The following is a 13063-nucleotide window of genomic DNA, read 5'->3' on the forward strand; positions in this document are numbered from 1 at the left end:
ATTTCACTCGTTTCTCTTTTACTTTTTTAATGTGGCTTCTAGAAAACTGACAATTACCTATGTGATCCACATTCTATTTCCTTTGGCTATTGCTGAAGCCAAGAATTTATACAGAAGAGAATTCTAGAGTTGGCTGAGAAGAGATAGGGGAATGAAACTGTACTTGGGACCTCGTAGGATAATTAGTAGATAGTGGCGTGGGGTGGGGGTGGGGGGCGGTGCTTCTAGTTCAGAGTCCTAAATGCAGAGCCAGAGTTGAGTTTAGTATTCAGCCTCCAGTAACTTTCTGTGGGACTCTATGTGGCTTCCTACAATCAGCCTGTCCCGAGGTCACAGAGACCAAAGCACAAAGTCCCCTGACTCCTGGCCTTGGGGCTCTTCCCCTGTAACAGGCTGCTTATCTTTGTCCTCATTGTACCTCAGTTCCCCTATGTGGGTGGCTGTCAGACCACACAGAGTGTCAAAAGGCAACAAAAGAATTTTAAGGCAGATTTAAGTCAGAATTTTGACTTATATCAAAAACCAGCACAAAGGAACAGGATGATAAAAACAGAGGCTGAACAGACACAAAGTAAACAAGGGATCTCCCAGGCCCACATTCCAGGGGACAGAAGGCAGTAAACTGAACTGAAACCTGGAACATTTTCTTCAAGTAATAACAACAAAACCCCCTCAAAAAAAAACCCTCAACCTCAAGGAAAAATACCTATTAATTACAGGAAGCAGCCAGTCCTTCAAGGAAAAGTTACTGGAAATGGCAAATGTGAGAGGTGATTAGAAGTTGCCCTTTGCAGGAGAATTTAGATGGAGATTACAGAGGGAGGGCCAGGAAGTGGGGAGTGTATTTTTGGGTTTAGGGTTTTGGGCTCTATTCCATCAAAACATCACTTTGCAAAGCATTTCCTTTGTAAGAAGCAGGTACTAGGACCATGCTGGGGGCTGGGGGTTGGAAGGAAACTCACCCATACACTTACAAGGCAGTATCAGAGGTGCTGCTCCTGCAAAGCACCACAAGAGCTCTGGGGAGGGGAGCGCACCCACTGATTGGGAGGTTAAGTACAGATTAATGAAGGAAGTGGGTTTGAACTGCATCTTGAAGGACAGAAAATATTTCAATATTTTTAATATTTCAATAGCTAAGATGCAGGATGACTTTAAAAAGAAAAATTATATGAGTGTGAAAAAGAAAAGCCTTTTATTAGTTATCAGGAAAGTTGGAGATTTCAAGAGTGTATTTATAACATTTTCAAGTTTGATTAAGCTCATTTCCACTTCCCATACTCTATTAAGTCATTCTGTTTTGTCTTCTTCAAGCCAAATATCATTATCAAAAATTACCTTATTAGTTTATTTGTTCCTTATTGTTGCCCTTAACTAGGGTGACCGTATCAACCAATCTGCCTGGGACAGTTCCTGTGTATGGTTTGTGTCCTTGTTTACACAATAAATAATTAGGACATTCCACACATAACACACTAGGAAATTATTAGCATAACTTTAAATTTTTTTATTAATGTGGATATTGTTTTTAAATAATCCTTAATTCAAGTAATGACCAACCCACTCTATGCCTTTTCTTCTTTCCTTCATTTCTCAGAATTTAAGCTTTAGAGACTCAGCCTACACATTTTAAAGACATCACTTAATCTTTTTCTAAAATATTATTTATGCTTTGTTCACTAATCAGAAACTCTTCACCAGATTGCCAAACCAGCCACTGTGCACACTGAAAAAGGAATGCTAAACAGTCACTCTGAGATAACCAACTCTAAAGTGCACAGAAGCAGGACACATTTCAAGAGGAAACTTGCCCACGTAGGAAGTTAGAATGGATGACCAACTATGCAAAGGTTCCTAGCAGGCAATAAACTAAACAGCTCTTTGGGGGCTCAAAGGGCTCCAGCAAGTAACCTTTCATCATATGGGAAGAACTGTTGGGTTCTGCTGAGGGGCTTTTAAACATCATAAAGGAGAAACGTGGCGTGACCAGTCATACTGGATGGAACGTGCTTACCGCACAACCCAGGCATAATGCCCTTCAAGAACTGAAAGAGTCCTCTACAACCTCATCTCGGACATGCCCCAAACTCTCAAGGCACGCACCTTTTAGGTCTCCGTTCCCATCCTTGTCGCTGTCCTTGAAAGACCTCGGGTAGATCCGGTACATGGGCCCCGCCTGCCACCAGTCCAGGCACTTCGGAGAGATGGCAATGATGCCTATGGTGGCCCCAATGAGCACGAGCACAGAAGCCACGGTGAGCCAGAAGAGGATCTCCCGGGGCACCCGGTAGCGGGCCTGGCCCGAGAACCGGAACAGCACCTCCTTGGGCATCCCCGCGTAGGGCCGGACATTCTTCAAGTCGGGCTCCGCAGGGCCAAAGATGTCCACGGCATTGTGCTGTGGGCTATCCTCTGGGCTGCCTGGGTCCGGGTCCATCTCCAGGATGTCTTCATTTTGTACAAACCCGTTGTTTGTCCGGCCTCCCTTCATACTCATTCCAATGGAATCTCTCTTGCCTTTATCCTCAGCCATGTTTCACAATCTTATCCCTGCGGAGTGCCTTCCTGCAGTTACAAAAGTGGGAAGGGAACTCGCTGAATTGCTTGGTCGTGTTAACGAGCTTTGCGTGGTTTATAAATAAACTTGGCTGGACTTTGTCCAGCCAAGGAAGAAAGGGTAAAGGTAAAAGGAGTTTTAAAAAATTCTCTTTACACCTGTGAGGCTGATGTAACTATAGTCACTACACTGAGGGATTCAGTTCTGGACTGGGACATGGGCATAGAGGAGGGGAAATGGGAAGAGGACACAGGGTTCCATTGCAATTTAAGGTGCTACTTGATTGAGTACACAGATGTTCAAAGCAGCATTACTCACAACAGTCAAAAGGTGGAAACAAGCCAAGTGTCTATCAATGGATGAATGGACAAACAAAATGTGACATATGCCTTAAAAAGGAATGAAATTCTGACCATGTGCTACAACATGGATGAACCTTGAAGACATTATGCTAAGTGAAGGAAGCCAGACACAAAAGGATAGATATGGTCTGAGTCCACTTATATGAAGTACTTAGACAAATTCATAGAGACCGAGAGCAGAACTGTAGTTACCAGGAGTTGGAAGGAGGGGGGTAATGGGGAGTTTTTGTTTAATGGATATAAAGTTTCCATTTCGGCTGATGAAAAGTTCTGGAGGTGGCTGCACACCAATGTAAATGTACTTAATGCCACTGAATTGTACACTTACAGATTCTTAAAGTGGTAAATTTTATATTATGTATATTTTACCACAATAAAAAAATAGCTTACATTTCTTTTTTCTTTTTAGCTAGCTCTGAGAAAAAGAAACAAACACCAAATTTTGCAAGGGGAAACAGGCTTTTTATTTTTTGTTTTGAAAGTCTCTTCTCCTATAAATGCAAGAGGAAGAGGATTTGGAGGCAGGGAACAACAAAACCTTTGTTACTAAAGCTATTTTATTTTATCTCAATTCAAGCCAACCTGATAAATACCTATTTGTATGCTCAGTTTGACCCCAGGTGCCTTCAGTTTTTTCAGTTTTTCCTATTTTCAGAAGAGGAAATGGCTGTCCATTCTTGGAAGCACTTTTCAAAGTGGGAGTGGCAGAATGAGGAATTCCATGTCTAGCAAGTTCAAGTGCTTTATTATAGGTAAACAGTTCTTAATGCGAGCATTAAGAGTTGTTGAATCGTTGACAAGTATAAAATACAAATTTGCAACCCTGAGGAAACTGCATTAAAGTTAGGTGTGCTTTCCTAGAAGATTATCAAACCTTAAAAGAATGCAATGATTCATGGCTTCCATTTAATCAGTGGCACATATAATAAACAGCTCTATGACTCATTTGATCGAATAAGAATTTTTTTCTTTTAAATGAGGAAAGTTATATGAATTCCTAATATTATTGTTATTTTATAGAGTTACTTAGAAGCAGTAATTGGTACAGAGGAACGAGCTATTTGATTTTCACTAAGTTATTTTTAAAAATGAGTAAATCCCAATATCTAGCTCGTTGAATGCATCCAATAAGTGGCATCTCTCATCATTATTAATTAGGCATGTTGTGTATTTTTTTAAATTAAAGGAATTTAACTTTTATGTCTTCAAATTGCTTCATCACTCAAACACATAATGGTAATTTTCACAACAGACGCTAACTGAAATGCAGTTACTCTTTGGGGATAAAAAACAAAATGCAAAAATACCCCTAGTTTTACAATAATTTTAAATTATAAAAATAACTTTTAATTATAAATACTTAAGTTCTAAGTATTCAATCATACAAATGCAAAGAAAACTCTACATCATAACAATACAATTTCATGACAGAAATGTCCCATTTTGACGTCTCCACATTTTATTTAAAATAACAATAACAGGGGCTTCCCTGATGGTGCAGTGGTTAAGAATCCACCCACCAATGCAGGGGACATGTGTTCGAGCACTGGTCCAGGAAGATCCCACATGCCGTGGAGCAACTAAGCCCGTGAGCCACAACTACTGAGCCTGCGCTCTAGAGCCCACGAGCCACAACTACTAAGCCCATGTGCCACAACTACTGAAGCCCACCCCCCTAGAGCCCGTGCTCTGCAACAAGAGAAGACACCGCAACAAGGAGCCCGTGCACCACAACGAAGAGCACCCCCGGCTCACCGCAACCAGAGAAAGCCCACGCACAGCAATGAAGACCCAACGTAACCAAAAATAAATAAATTTATAAATAAAATACAATAACAACAATAATACTTCGAACTTCCAGAATATGCAAACTAGAATCTTTTAAAAAACAATCTGGAATAATCATCTGGTCTCTGGTGGGAGGATCATTCAAACAATAAAAGCAATTACAAAAGAAGATTGAATTGACTGAATAAAATTTTTGAATTTTTTATATCACAAAGCATACTAATTGAAGAGCTTATGACAAATTGGGAAATGCATTGGTAATAAATACGCCAAAGAACTTATGTTTTTAACATTAAAGATATGTATATATTGTTCGACATATTTTTACATATATGAAATTTCATAATATCAATTTTAAAATGTCAGTAAGAAACTTGAAAAAATAATGTAAACATATTTAACACAAATCAACTCACTAATGTTAGAGGAATAAATAAGCATTTTCAATCACATTGGCAAAGAATTTCTAAAAGATTATAGTACTGACAAGGATCCAGTGTAAATTGACATAATAATTCTGGAAAGTAATCTGGCAATGTGTATCATGAGTTTTAACATTTTCAGAGGCTAAAAATAAATAAATGGGGCTTAGCTCTATTGTATTTTAAAATAAAAACTCCAGAAAAATCAAGAGTTGTTACTGAAGAAGGATAAGTCAGAAGATCAATTGAACAGATTGGAGTCATCAAAAATGGAACCCTATTCCGTATACAGAAGGGAATTTAGAATATGAAAAGTGAGGAAGTCAGTGAGGAAAAGAGAGATTTTTTAGTAAGTGATGTTGGACAATTGGATAAGGAGAGGAAGTATAATATGATCAGAATCATGTGGGAAAAAATAGCACACACATTTGTGCATGCATGTTGAATTTCAGCTAGTGGTTGCCTGGAGGCTGAGAATAAGAGAATGAGGATGAGAATCCTTGGACTTAACGCTTTTCTTGTACCTATACTTGGACTTATACTTTACCCTGAGTTATCTGTCCTTATCATATATGACTTTCATAATAAAAAGAGGGGAGAAAATGTTCATATCCTTTAACTCAGCAATTCCACTTCCAAAACTCTATCTTAAGGAAATAATTCAGGACAGGGACAAAAGTTTATGAATAATAGGCTTATTAATTAGTGTTATTTATTACAACAAATATTGGGAACAACCAAAATGTTCAATGACACAAGACTAGCTAAATAAATTATTGTACATCCATGTTATAGAATAATAGTCATTGAGCATATTTTCGAGGATTTTTAATAACATGGAAGAAATCCCACATTATTGCATTGAGTGGGGAAAATGCAGGCTATAAAGTAGTTGTCCTAATTATGTAAAAAAAATTTTTTTCGTGTAGATTTGTAAAGTCCTATTAGAAAAAGTGTTTACAGTGTTTATCTCTGGGTTCTAAGATTATGCGTGATACCCATTTTGTTCTTTAAACTTTTTCCGATTTTTCTAATTTTTCTGTAATGAATATGTATTACTCTTCCATTAGAAAAAAAATAAGTTAGGAAACCCTGAGTTTGGAGTCTCCCTAGAACTTCCAGTCAGGTGCTAGAGTTCAGTTTAAGGTGACTCCTCCTAACATCAGCCATCCAAAATTCATAAATATCCCGTAATGAAGATTTAAACTAAAGAGAGAAAAAAAAAGCAAACTTCAAAAAGCAGAAAGAAAACATGGAGTCAATGAACAAGTATGAAAACACTGGAGAGAAGAGGAAGTTGGCGGCAATTTGGAAAAGATAGCCACAAAGTTAAGAATTCCCAGCACATACGAAGTATCAGTATTACTTACTTTCAAGGTGACTTAGGAGGAAATATTGATTGTAGAAAGCCAAACACACTGACTGTTAAAACTTCTAAACATGAATAAGGAACAAGAACACTAAGGAAGCTTTAAGAGCTAACTCTGATAATCAAAACAAAGAATCAGAGATAATGAAGATAATCTCTCACAGTAAATTCAAATCCCAGGTGAGTTACACAATCACAATAATAAAGCAAAGAAGAATGAACTATCTAGAAAACAGATAACAGAACAATGGAGGCTATCACAGGACCCAGAAACATCCTGCTATTAAACAGAAACAAACATATAGAAAGCAGTAATCAATTAAAAAATGTATTTTTATATTATATATATGTATTTTAAAATATATATGTACTAGGATTCATTAAATGAATTTTAAAGCCATTCACTCATAAAGACTTCCACTCAGCAGCAAACCCACCAAAATAACTTACAGTATATAACCTGTCAGATTAGTAAACATTTAAAATAGAAAGATTTTCCATATTGCATTTACCTGTTTATAGCCTCTGTGATCTAAGGGTAGGATCTGCTGCATAGTCATCTTTAAGTTCCCAGCATCCAGTTCAGTGCCTGGTAGATTATTAAATGAATAAAAGTAGTTACTTAAAGATAGATAGACCTAACCCTATGCTGAAGAAAAAGGGGGGGGATGAAAAAAGGGGCGAGGAGGGGGAGCAGGGGGATTAGAAGGAAGAGGTGGAGAGGGGAGGGGGGAAAAAGAGAAAAGTGGAAAGTACATTCTGCACAAAAATGTAGATTTTTATCACTTAGCCAAATGTTCTTACCTTGACACAGTTTGATGAGTGAAATTTTAAGTCAGAGGAAGTGAGATTCAAGCTTGCCTCCACTACTTGCTCTCTGTTTGATCTTGGACAAAATTTTCTCTGAGCCTCTGTTACCTCAGCTGTAAAACAGTTTTAAGTAGAAGGAAACACTAAAATAGATTTGTCCCAGCTAGAGAAGGAAGTTCAATTTATATAACCATTGAAATCAAAGGAAAATATCTAAACATGTTTTTGCTGGAAGTTAAACTATTTTAAAACATTTTTATAACAAAGTATAACAAAACAAATAGCAAAAGAAATGTTAACAGAACGTGAAAATGTGACAGATGTCAGGACAAAACCTTACTATTTCTACATATAAAGAATGAATGCAAATCTTTAAAATCAATAGCTAAATTACATTCAATAAGATTAAAAAGGATTGCAAATTTTATATAAGAAATTAACATCACATAAAAGTTACTGAATAAAAGTACCTTTCTGAAGGAATTAAAGAAATACAAATTAAAACATTAAGGTACATGATAGATTAATTGTATTAGTAGCTAATTAATTGCATCCCTGTATCCCTTAATGGCCTTTTGCCCCATCATTCCTTAGTCCCTTGACACACGGAGTCTGGACTTAGACGTATGGCTTGCTATGGTCAATGGCACAAAAAGAAACTTGACACAAAAAGAGGCTTTAAAAAGTGCTCCTCTTCTAGACCACTGCCATCACCGGTAGATTAGGTCCAGGCTGGTCTGCTGCAGGATGTGGGAGATAATGGGAAGGACTCTGGAACCTTCCCATCGAGGGTCCTCTAGATTATCCAGTCCCCAGGCAGCCAGCCGTTTGACCACAGATGCTTGAGTGAGCCCAGCCAGGATCAGTGTTCAAACTGGCCTATGAACAACTGTAGTGTCATGAAAATTAGTAAATGGTTGGGTTACTTTTTGGCTTTGACCTTTAAAAAACAGACTGATTGAGGGATAATTGACATACAATAAACTGCACTCTGAAGTATACGATTTGCTGTTTTAACATGTGTATATACCCATGAAAGCATCACCACAATCAAAATAATGAACATGTCCATCACCTGCAAAAGTGTCCTCTTGCCCCTTCGTAGTCTCTCCCTCCTACCCCTCCCTGCACCTCACCCTCACCCGCCACAGCCTATGCCTGTCCCTGCTTTCTGATCTGCTTTCTATTGCTATAGATTAGTTTGCATTTTCTGGATGTTTATATAAACGGAATCATCCATACAGTATGTAATTTTTGTCTGGTTTCTTTTTTTTTTTTTTTGGTCTGGTTTCTTTTACTCAGCATAAGTATTTGGACATTTATCCAACTTGTGTGTATCAATATTTCATTCATTTTTATTAACTAACACTTTTTTTTACAGGAAGCTGTAGTTTTACAGAAAACTTGAACAGAAACTACAGAGTTTCCATATACCCCCCTCTTCTCTTCTACGTCTGCAGTTTCCCTTATTATTAGCATCTTGCATTAGCGTGGTACATTTGATGTACAATTGATGAACCAATATTGATACATTATTAACTATAGTCCCTGGTTTACATTAAGGTTCACTCTTTGCGTTGTACAGTTCTAAGGGTTTTGACAAATGCACAGTCATGTATCCACCTTTATAGTGTCATAATGGAATTGTTTCACTTTCTCGAAAATACCCTGTGCTTCACATATTCATCCCTCCATCCCCCTGAACCCCTGGCAACCACTGATCTTTTTACTGTCTCTATAGCTTTGCCTTTTCCAGAATGTCATATAGTTGGAATAATACAGTATAAGTCTTTTCAGACTGGCTTCTTTCATTTAGTAATATGCACTTAAGTTTCCCTTATGTCTTTCTGTGGCTTAATAGATCTTTTCAGTGCCAAATAATATTCCATTGTCTGGATGTACCAGAGTTTTACCCATTTACCTACTGAAAGACATCTTAGTTGCTTCCAAGTTTTGGCAATTTTAAGGCTACTGTAAACCATCACGTGCAGGTTTTTGTGTGGACATAAGTATTCAACTCCTTTTGGTAAATACCAAGGAGTGTGATGGTTGGATTTTATGGTAAGACTCTATTTGGCTTTGCAAGACACTGCCAGACCGTCTTCTATTTTGGAAGGCTGTACCATTCTGCATTCCCACCAGCAATGAATGAGGGTTCCTTGTTGCTCCACGTCCTTGCTAATGTTTAGAGTTGTCGGTGTTTTGGATATAAGTCATTCTAATATGATTACAGTGGTATCCCAGTGTTTAGTTAATTCCTTTCTATCATGGAGTAATATTCCACTCTATGAATATACACCACTGTTGATAACTGAACATGTTTTATTTTTTCCAGTTTTGTACTGTTATAAATAAAACTGCTGTGAACAGTCATGTGCAAATTTTGGTAATGATATAGTTTTCTTTTCTCTTGGGTAAACACCTAGGAGCAGATGGCTGGATCGTATGGAAGGTGTACATTGTCTATGTTCAACCGTGTAAGAAGCTGCCAAACTATTTCAGAAAGTGCTTGCACCATCTTACGTTACATTCAGCAGCGTCTGAGGTTCTAGTTCTTTCACATCCTTGCCAGCACTTGCTATGTTCAGTCTGTTTAATTTTTGTGATTCTAGTATGTAAGTAGTGGTATTTCATTGCAGTTTTAATTCGCACATCCCTTTTTTTTTTTTTTTTGCGGTACGCGGGCCTCTCACTGCTGTGGCCTCTCCCTTTGCAGAGCACAGGCTCCGGACGCGCAGGCTCAGCAGCCATGGCTCACGGGCCCAGCTGCTCCGCGGCATGTGGGATCCTCCCGGACCGGGACACGAACCCGTGTCCCCTGCATCGGCAGGCGGACTCTCAACCACTGCGCCACCAGGGAAGCCCTGCACATCCCTTTTGAATAATGATGTTGAGTATCTTTTCAGTGCTTTTTTGCCACCCATTATCTTTCTGGTGAAGTTGATGCTGGCTAGGGGGTCAGCTAGGGGGTCTCAGTTCTCTACCCATGGGTCTCTCCATGCTGTCTCTCCACATTGGCTACTTTGGGCTTCCTCATAGCATTCTGGCATGGTCCCAAATGTGTGTGTCCCAGATGAAGAGAGAAAGCAAGGCAGAAACTGCATCCTTTTTGTGACCTAGCCTCAGAAGTCACATAGCATCTTTTTGACTGTACTTGATGTACCAAGGCCAGAGCCCATGTGAGAAGTTACAGAGCAAAGGACACACAGGGAAGCCATTAATTGGGCTTTTAATGCAATTAATCTATCGTGTACCTTCACAATACTTTTTAGTAAATTTATTTTTATTTTTTTATTTTTGGCTGCATTGGGTCTTTGTTGCTGTGCATGGGCTTTCTCTAGTTGTGGTCAGTGGGGGCTACTCTTTGTTGCGGTGCAAGGGCTTCTTATTGTGGTGGCTTCTCTTGTTGCGGAGCACAGGCTCTAGGCACGTAGGCTTCAGTAGTTGTGGCTTGTGGGCTCTAGAGCGCAGGCTCAGTAGTTGTGCCACACGGGCTTAATTGCTCCACAGCATGTGGGATCTTCCCGGACGAGGGCTCGAACCCGTGTCCCCTGAATTGGCAGGCAGATTCTTAACCACTGCGCCACCAGGGAAGCCCTGGTTTTGTTTTTGAAAGTAGCCATCCTCATGAGTGTGAAGCTGTACATCACTGTGGTTTTGATTTGCATTTCCCTGATGATGTGTGATATTGAGCATCTTTTATGTGCTTGTTAGCCATTTGCATATCATCTTTGGAGAAAGGTCTGTTCAAGTCCTTTGCTCATTTTAAAAATCAGCAAATAAATCATTATTTGCTGTTGAGTTGTAACAGTGTTTTTTTTGTTTTGTTTTGTTTATTTATTTATTTATGGCTGCATTGCGTCTTCGTTGCTGTGCGCGGGCTTCCTCTAGTTGCGGCGAGCAGGGGCTATTCTTCATTGTGGTGCATGGGCTTCTCATTGCAGTGGCTTCTCTTGTTGCAGGGCACGGGCTCTAGGCACACAGGCTTCAGTAGTTGTGGCACACGGGCTCAGCAGTTGTGGCTCGTGGGCTCTAGAGAGCAGACTCAGTAGTTGAAGCGCACAGGCTTAGTTGCTCCGCGGCATATGGGATCTTCCCAGACCAGGGATTGAACCCGTGTCCCCTGCCTTGGCAGGCGGATTCTTTTTTTTTTTTTTTTTTTTTTTTTTTTTTTGCGGTACACAGGCCTCTCACTGCTGTGGCCTCTCCCGTTGCGGAGCACAGGCTCCGGACGCGCAGGCTCAGCGGCCATGGCTCACGGGCCCAGCCGCTCCGCGGCATGTGGGATCTTCCCAGACTGGGGCACGAACCCCTGTGTCCCCTGCATTGGCAGGCGGACTCTCAACCACTGCGCCACCGGGGAAGCCCCGGCAGGCGGATTCTTAACCCCTGTGCCACCAGGGAAGTCCTGAAAAAAATAATCTGTGTCCTAAACAATAAATATTCCATCAGCTAGTTTGTGTGTAATTAGAACAATGATGCCCAAACTTTGGGATTTTACAGGCAAGGAAAATTCCAAAAAAAAAAAAAAAATTGGAAATCAAAATATGGTACCAGCATTTTATTTTGCTCAATAAAGATATTAACAAATAATCTAGGATTCAGGCCAAGATGGTAGAGTAGGAAGACCCTGAGCTCACCTCCTCCCATGTAAGTTTGGCACACCAAAATCACAACTATTTGCAGAGCAACTACGGATGAGAACCACACGAAGAATAGCAGAAAAGATCTACAACTAAAGATATAAAGAAAGAACCACAAAGGGCTTCCCTGGTGGCGCAGTGGTTGAGAGTCCGCCTGCCGATGCAGGGGACACGGGTTCGTGCCCCGGTCTGAGAGGATCCCACATGCTGTGGAGCGGCTGGGCCCGTGAGCCATGGCCGCTGAGCCTGCGCGTCCGGAGCCTGTGCTCCGCAACGGGAGTGGCCACAACAGTGAGAGGCCCGCATACTGCAAAAAAAAAAAAAAAAAGAAAGAAAGAAAGAACCACAATGAGACAGGCAGGAGAGGCAGAGTCGCGATGTAGTCAAGACCCACACCCCAGGGTAGGCAACCCATAAACGGGAGGATAATTACAATTGTACAGGTTCTCTCCAACGAGCAAGGGGTCTGAGTCCCACATTGCGCTCCCCAGCCTGGGGGTCCTGCACCAGGAAGACGAGCCCCCAGAATGTTTGGCTTTGAAGGCCAGCAGGGATTACTTTTGGGAGAACAGAGGGCTGTGGGAAATAGAGTCTCCACTCTTTTTTTTTCTTTTTTCCCTCGGTACGCGGGCCTCTCACTGTTGTGGCCTCTCCCGTTGCGGAGCACAGGCTCCGGACGCGCAGGCTCAGCGGCCATGACTCACGGGCCCAGACGCTCCGCGGCATGTGGGATCTTCCCGGACCGGGGCACAAACCCGTGTCCCCTACATTGGCAGGCGGACTCTCAACCACTGCGCCACCAGGGAAGCCCCTAGAGTCTCCACTCTTAACAGGCACACACAAAACCTCACATGCTCAAGGACTCAGGGCAGAAGTAGTAATTTGAAAGGAGCCTGGGTTGGACCCACTTGTGGATCTTGGAGAGCCTCCTGGAGAGGCAGGAGACAACTGGGACTCACCCTGGGGACATAGATGCTGGCAGCAGCCATTTCTGGGCTCTCATCCCAACATGAGGACACTGTACTGGCAAGTGCCATTTTGGAATCCTCCCTCTAGCTGATGAGCGCTGGGACCTGGTCTCACCCGCCAGCCATTTGGCACTAGTACTAGGA

At 41.0% G+C, this 13063-nt stretch overlaps 1 protein-coding gene across 1 annotated transcript in view; it reads right to left on the bottom strand.

Annotated features, from left to right (window-relative positions):
* SLC3A1 (solute carrier family 3 member 1) overlaps positions 1-13063 on the bottom strand; it is a 62096-nt gene that overhangs the window by 36479 nt on the left and 12554 nt on the right. Inside the window, exons 2-4 of the mRNA XM_089922365.1 lie at positions 7303-7421; positions 7011-7087; positions 2104-3644 (exon numbers count right to left, since the gene is read on the bottom strand). Of these exons, the coding sequence (XP_089778491.1) occupies positions 2104-2533 (430 nt within the window). The 5' untranslated portion in view covers positions 2534-3644; positions 7011-7087; positions 7303-7421. The remainder of the gene's footprint in view (positions 1-2103; positions 3645-7010; positions 7088-7302; positions 7422-13063) is intronic.

The sequence above is a fragment of the Delphinapterus leucas genome, chromosome 13 (genome assembly GCF_059928025.1).
Source record: "Delphinapterus leucas isolate spDelLeu-1000000601 "Yukka" chromosome 13, BTC_Dleu_Yukka2, whole genome shotgun sequence".
In the NCBI taxonomy this organism is placed as follows: domain Eukaryota; kingdom Metazoa; phylum Chordata; class Mammalia; order Artiodactyla; family Monodontidae; genus Delphinapterus; species Delphinapterus leucas.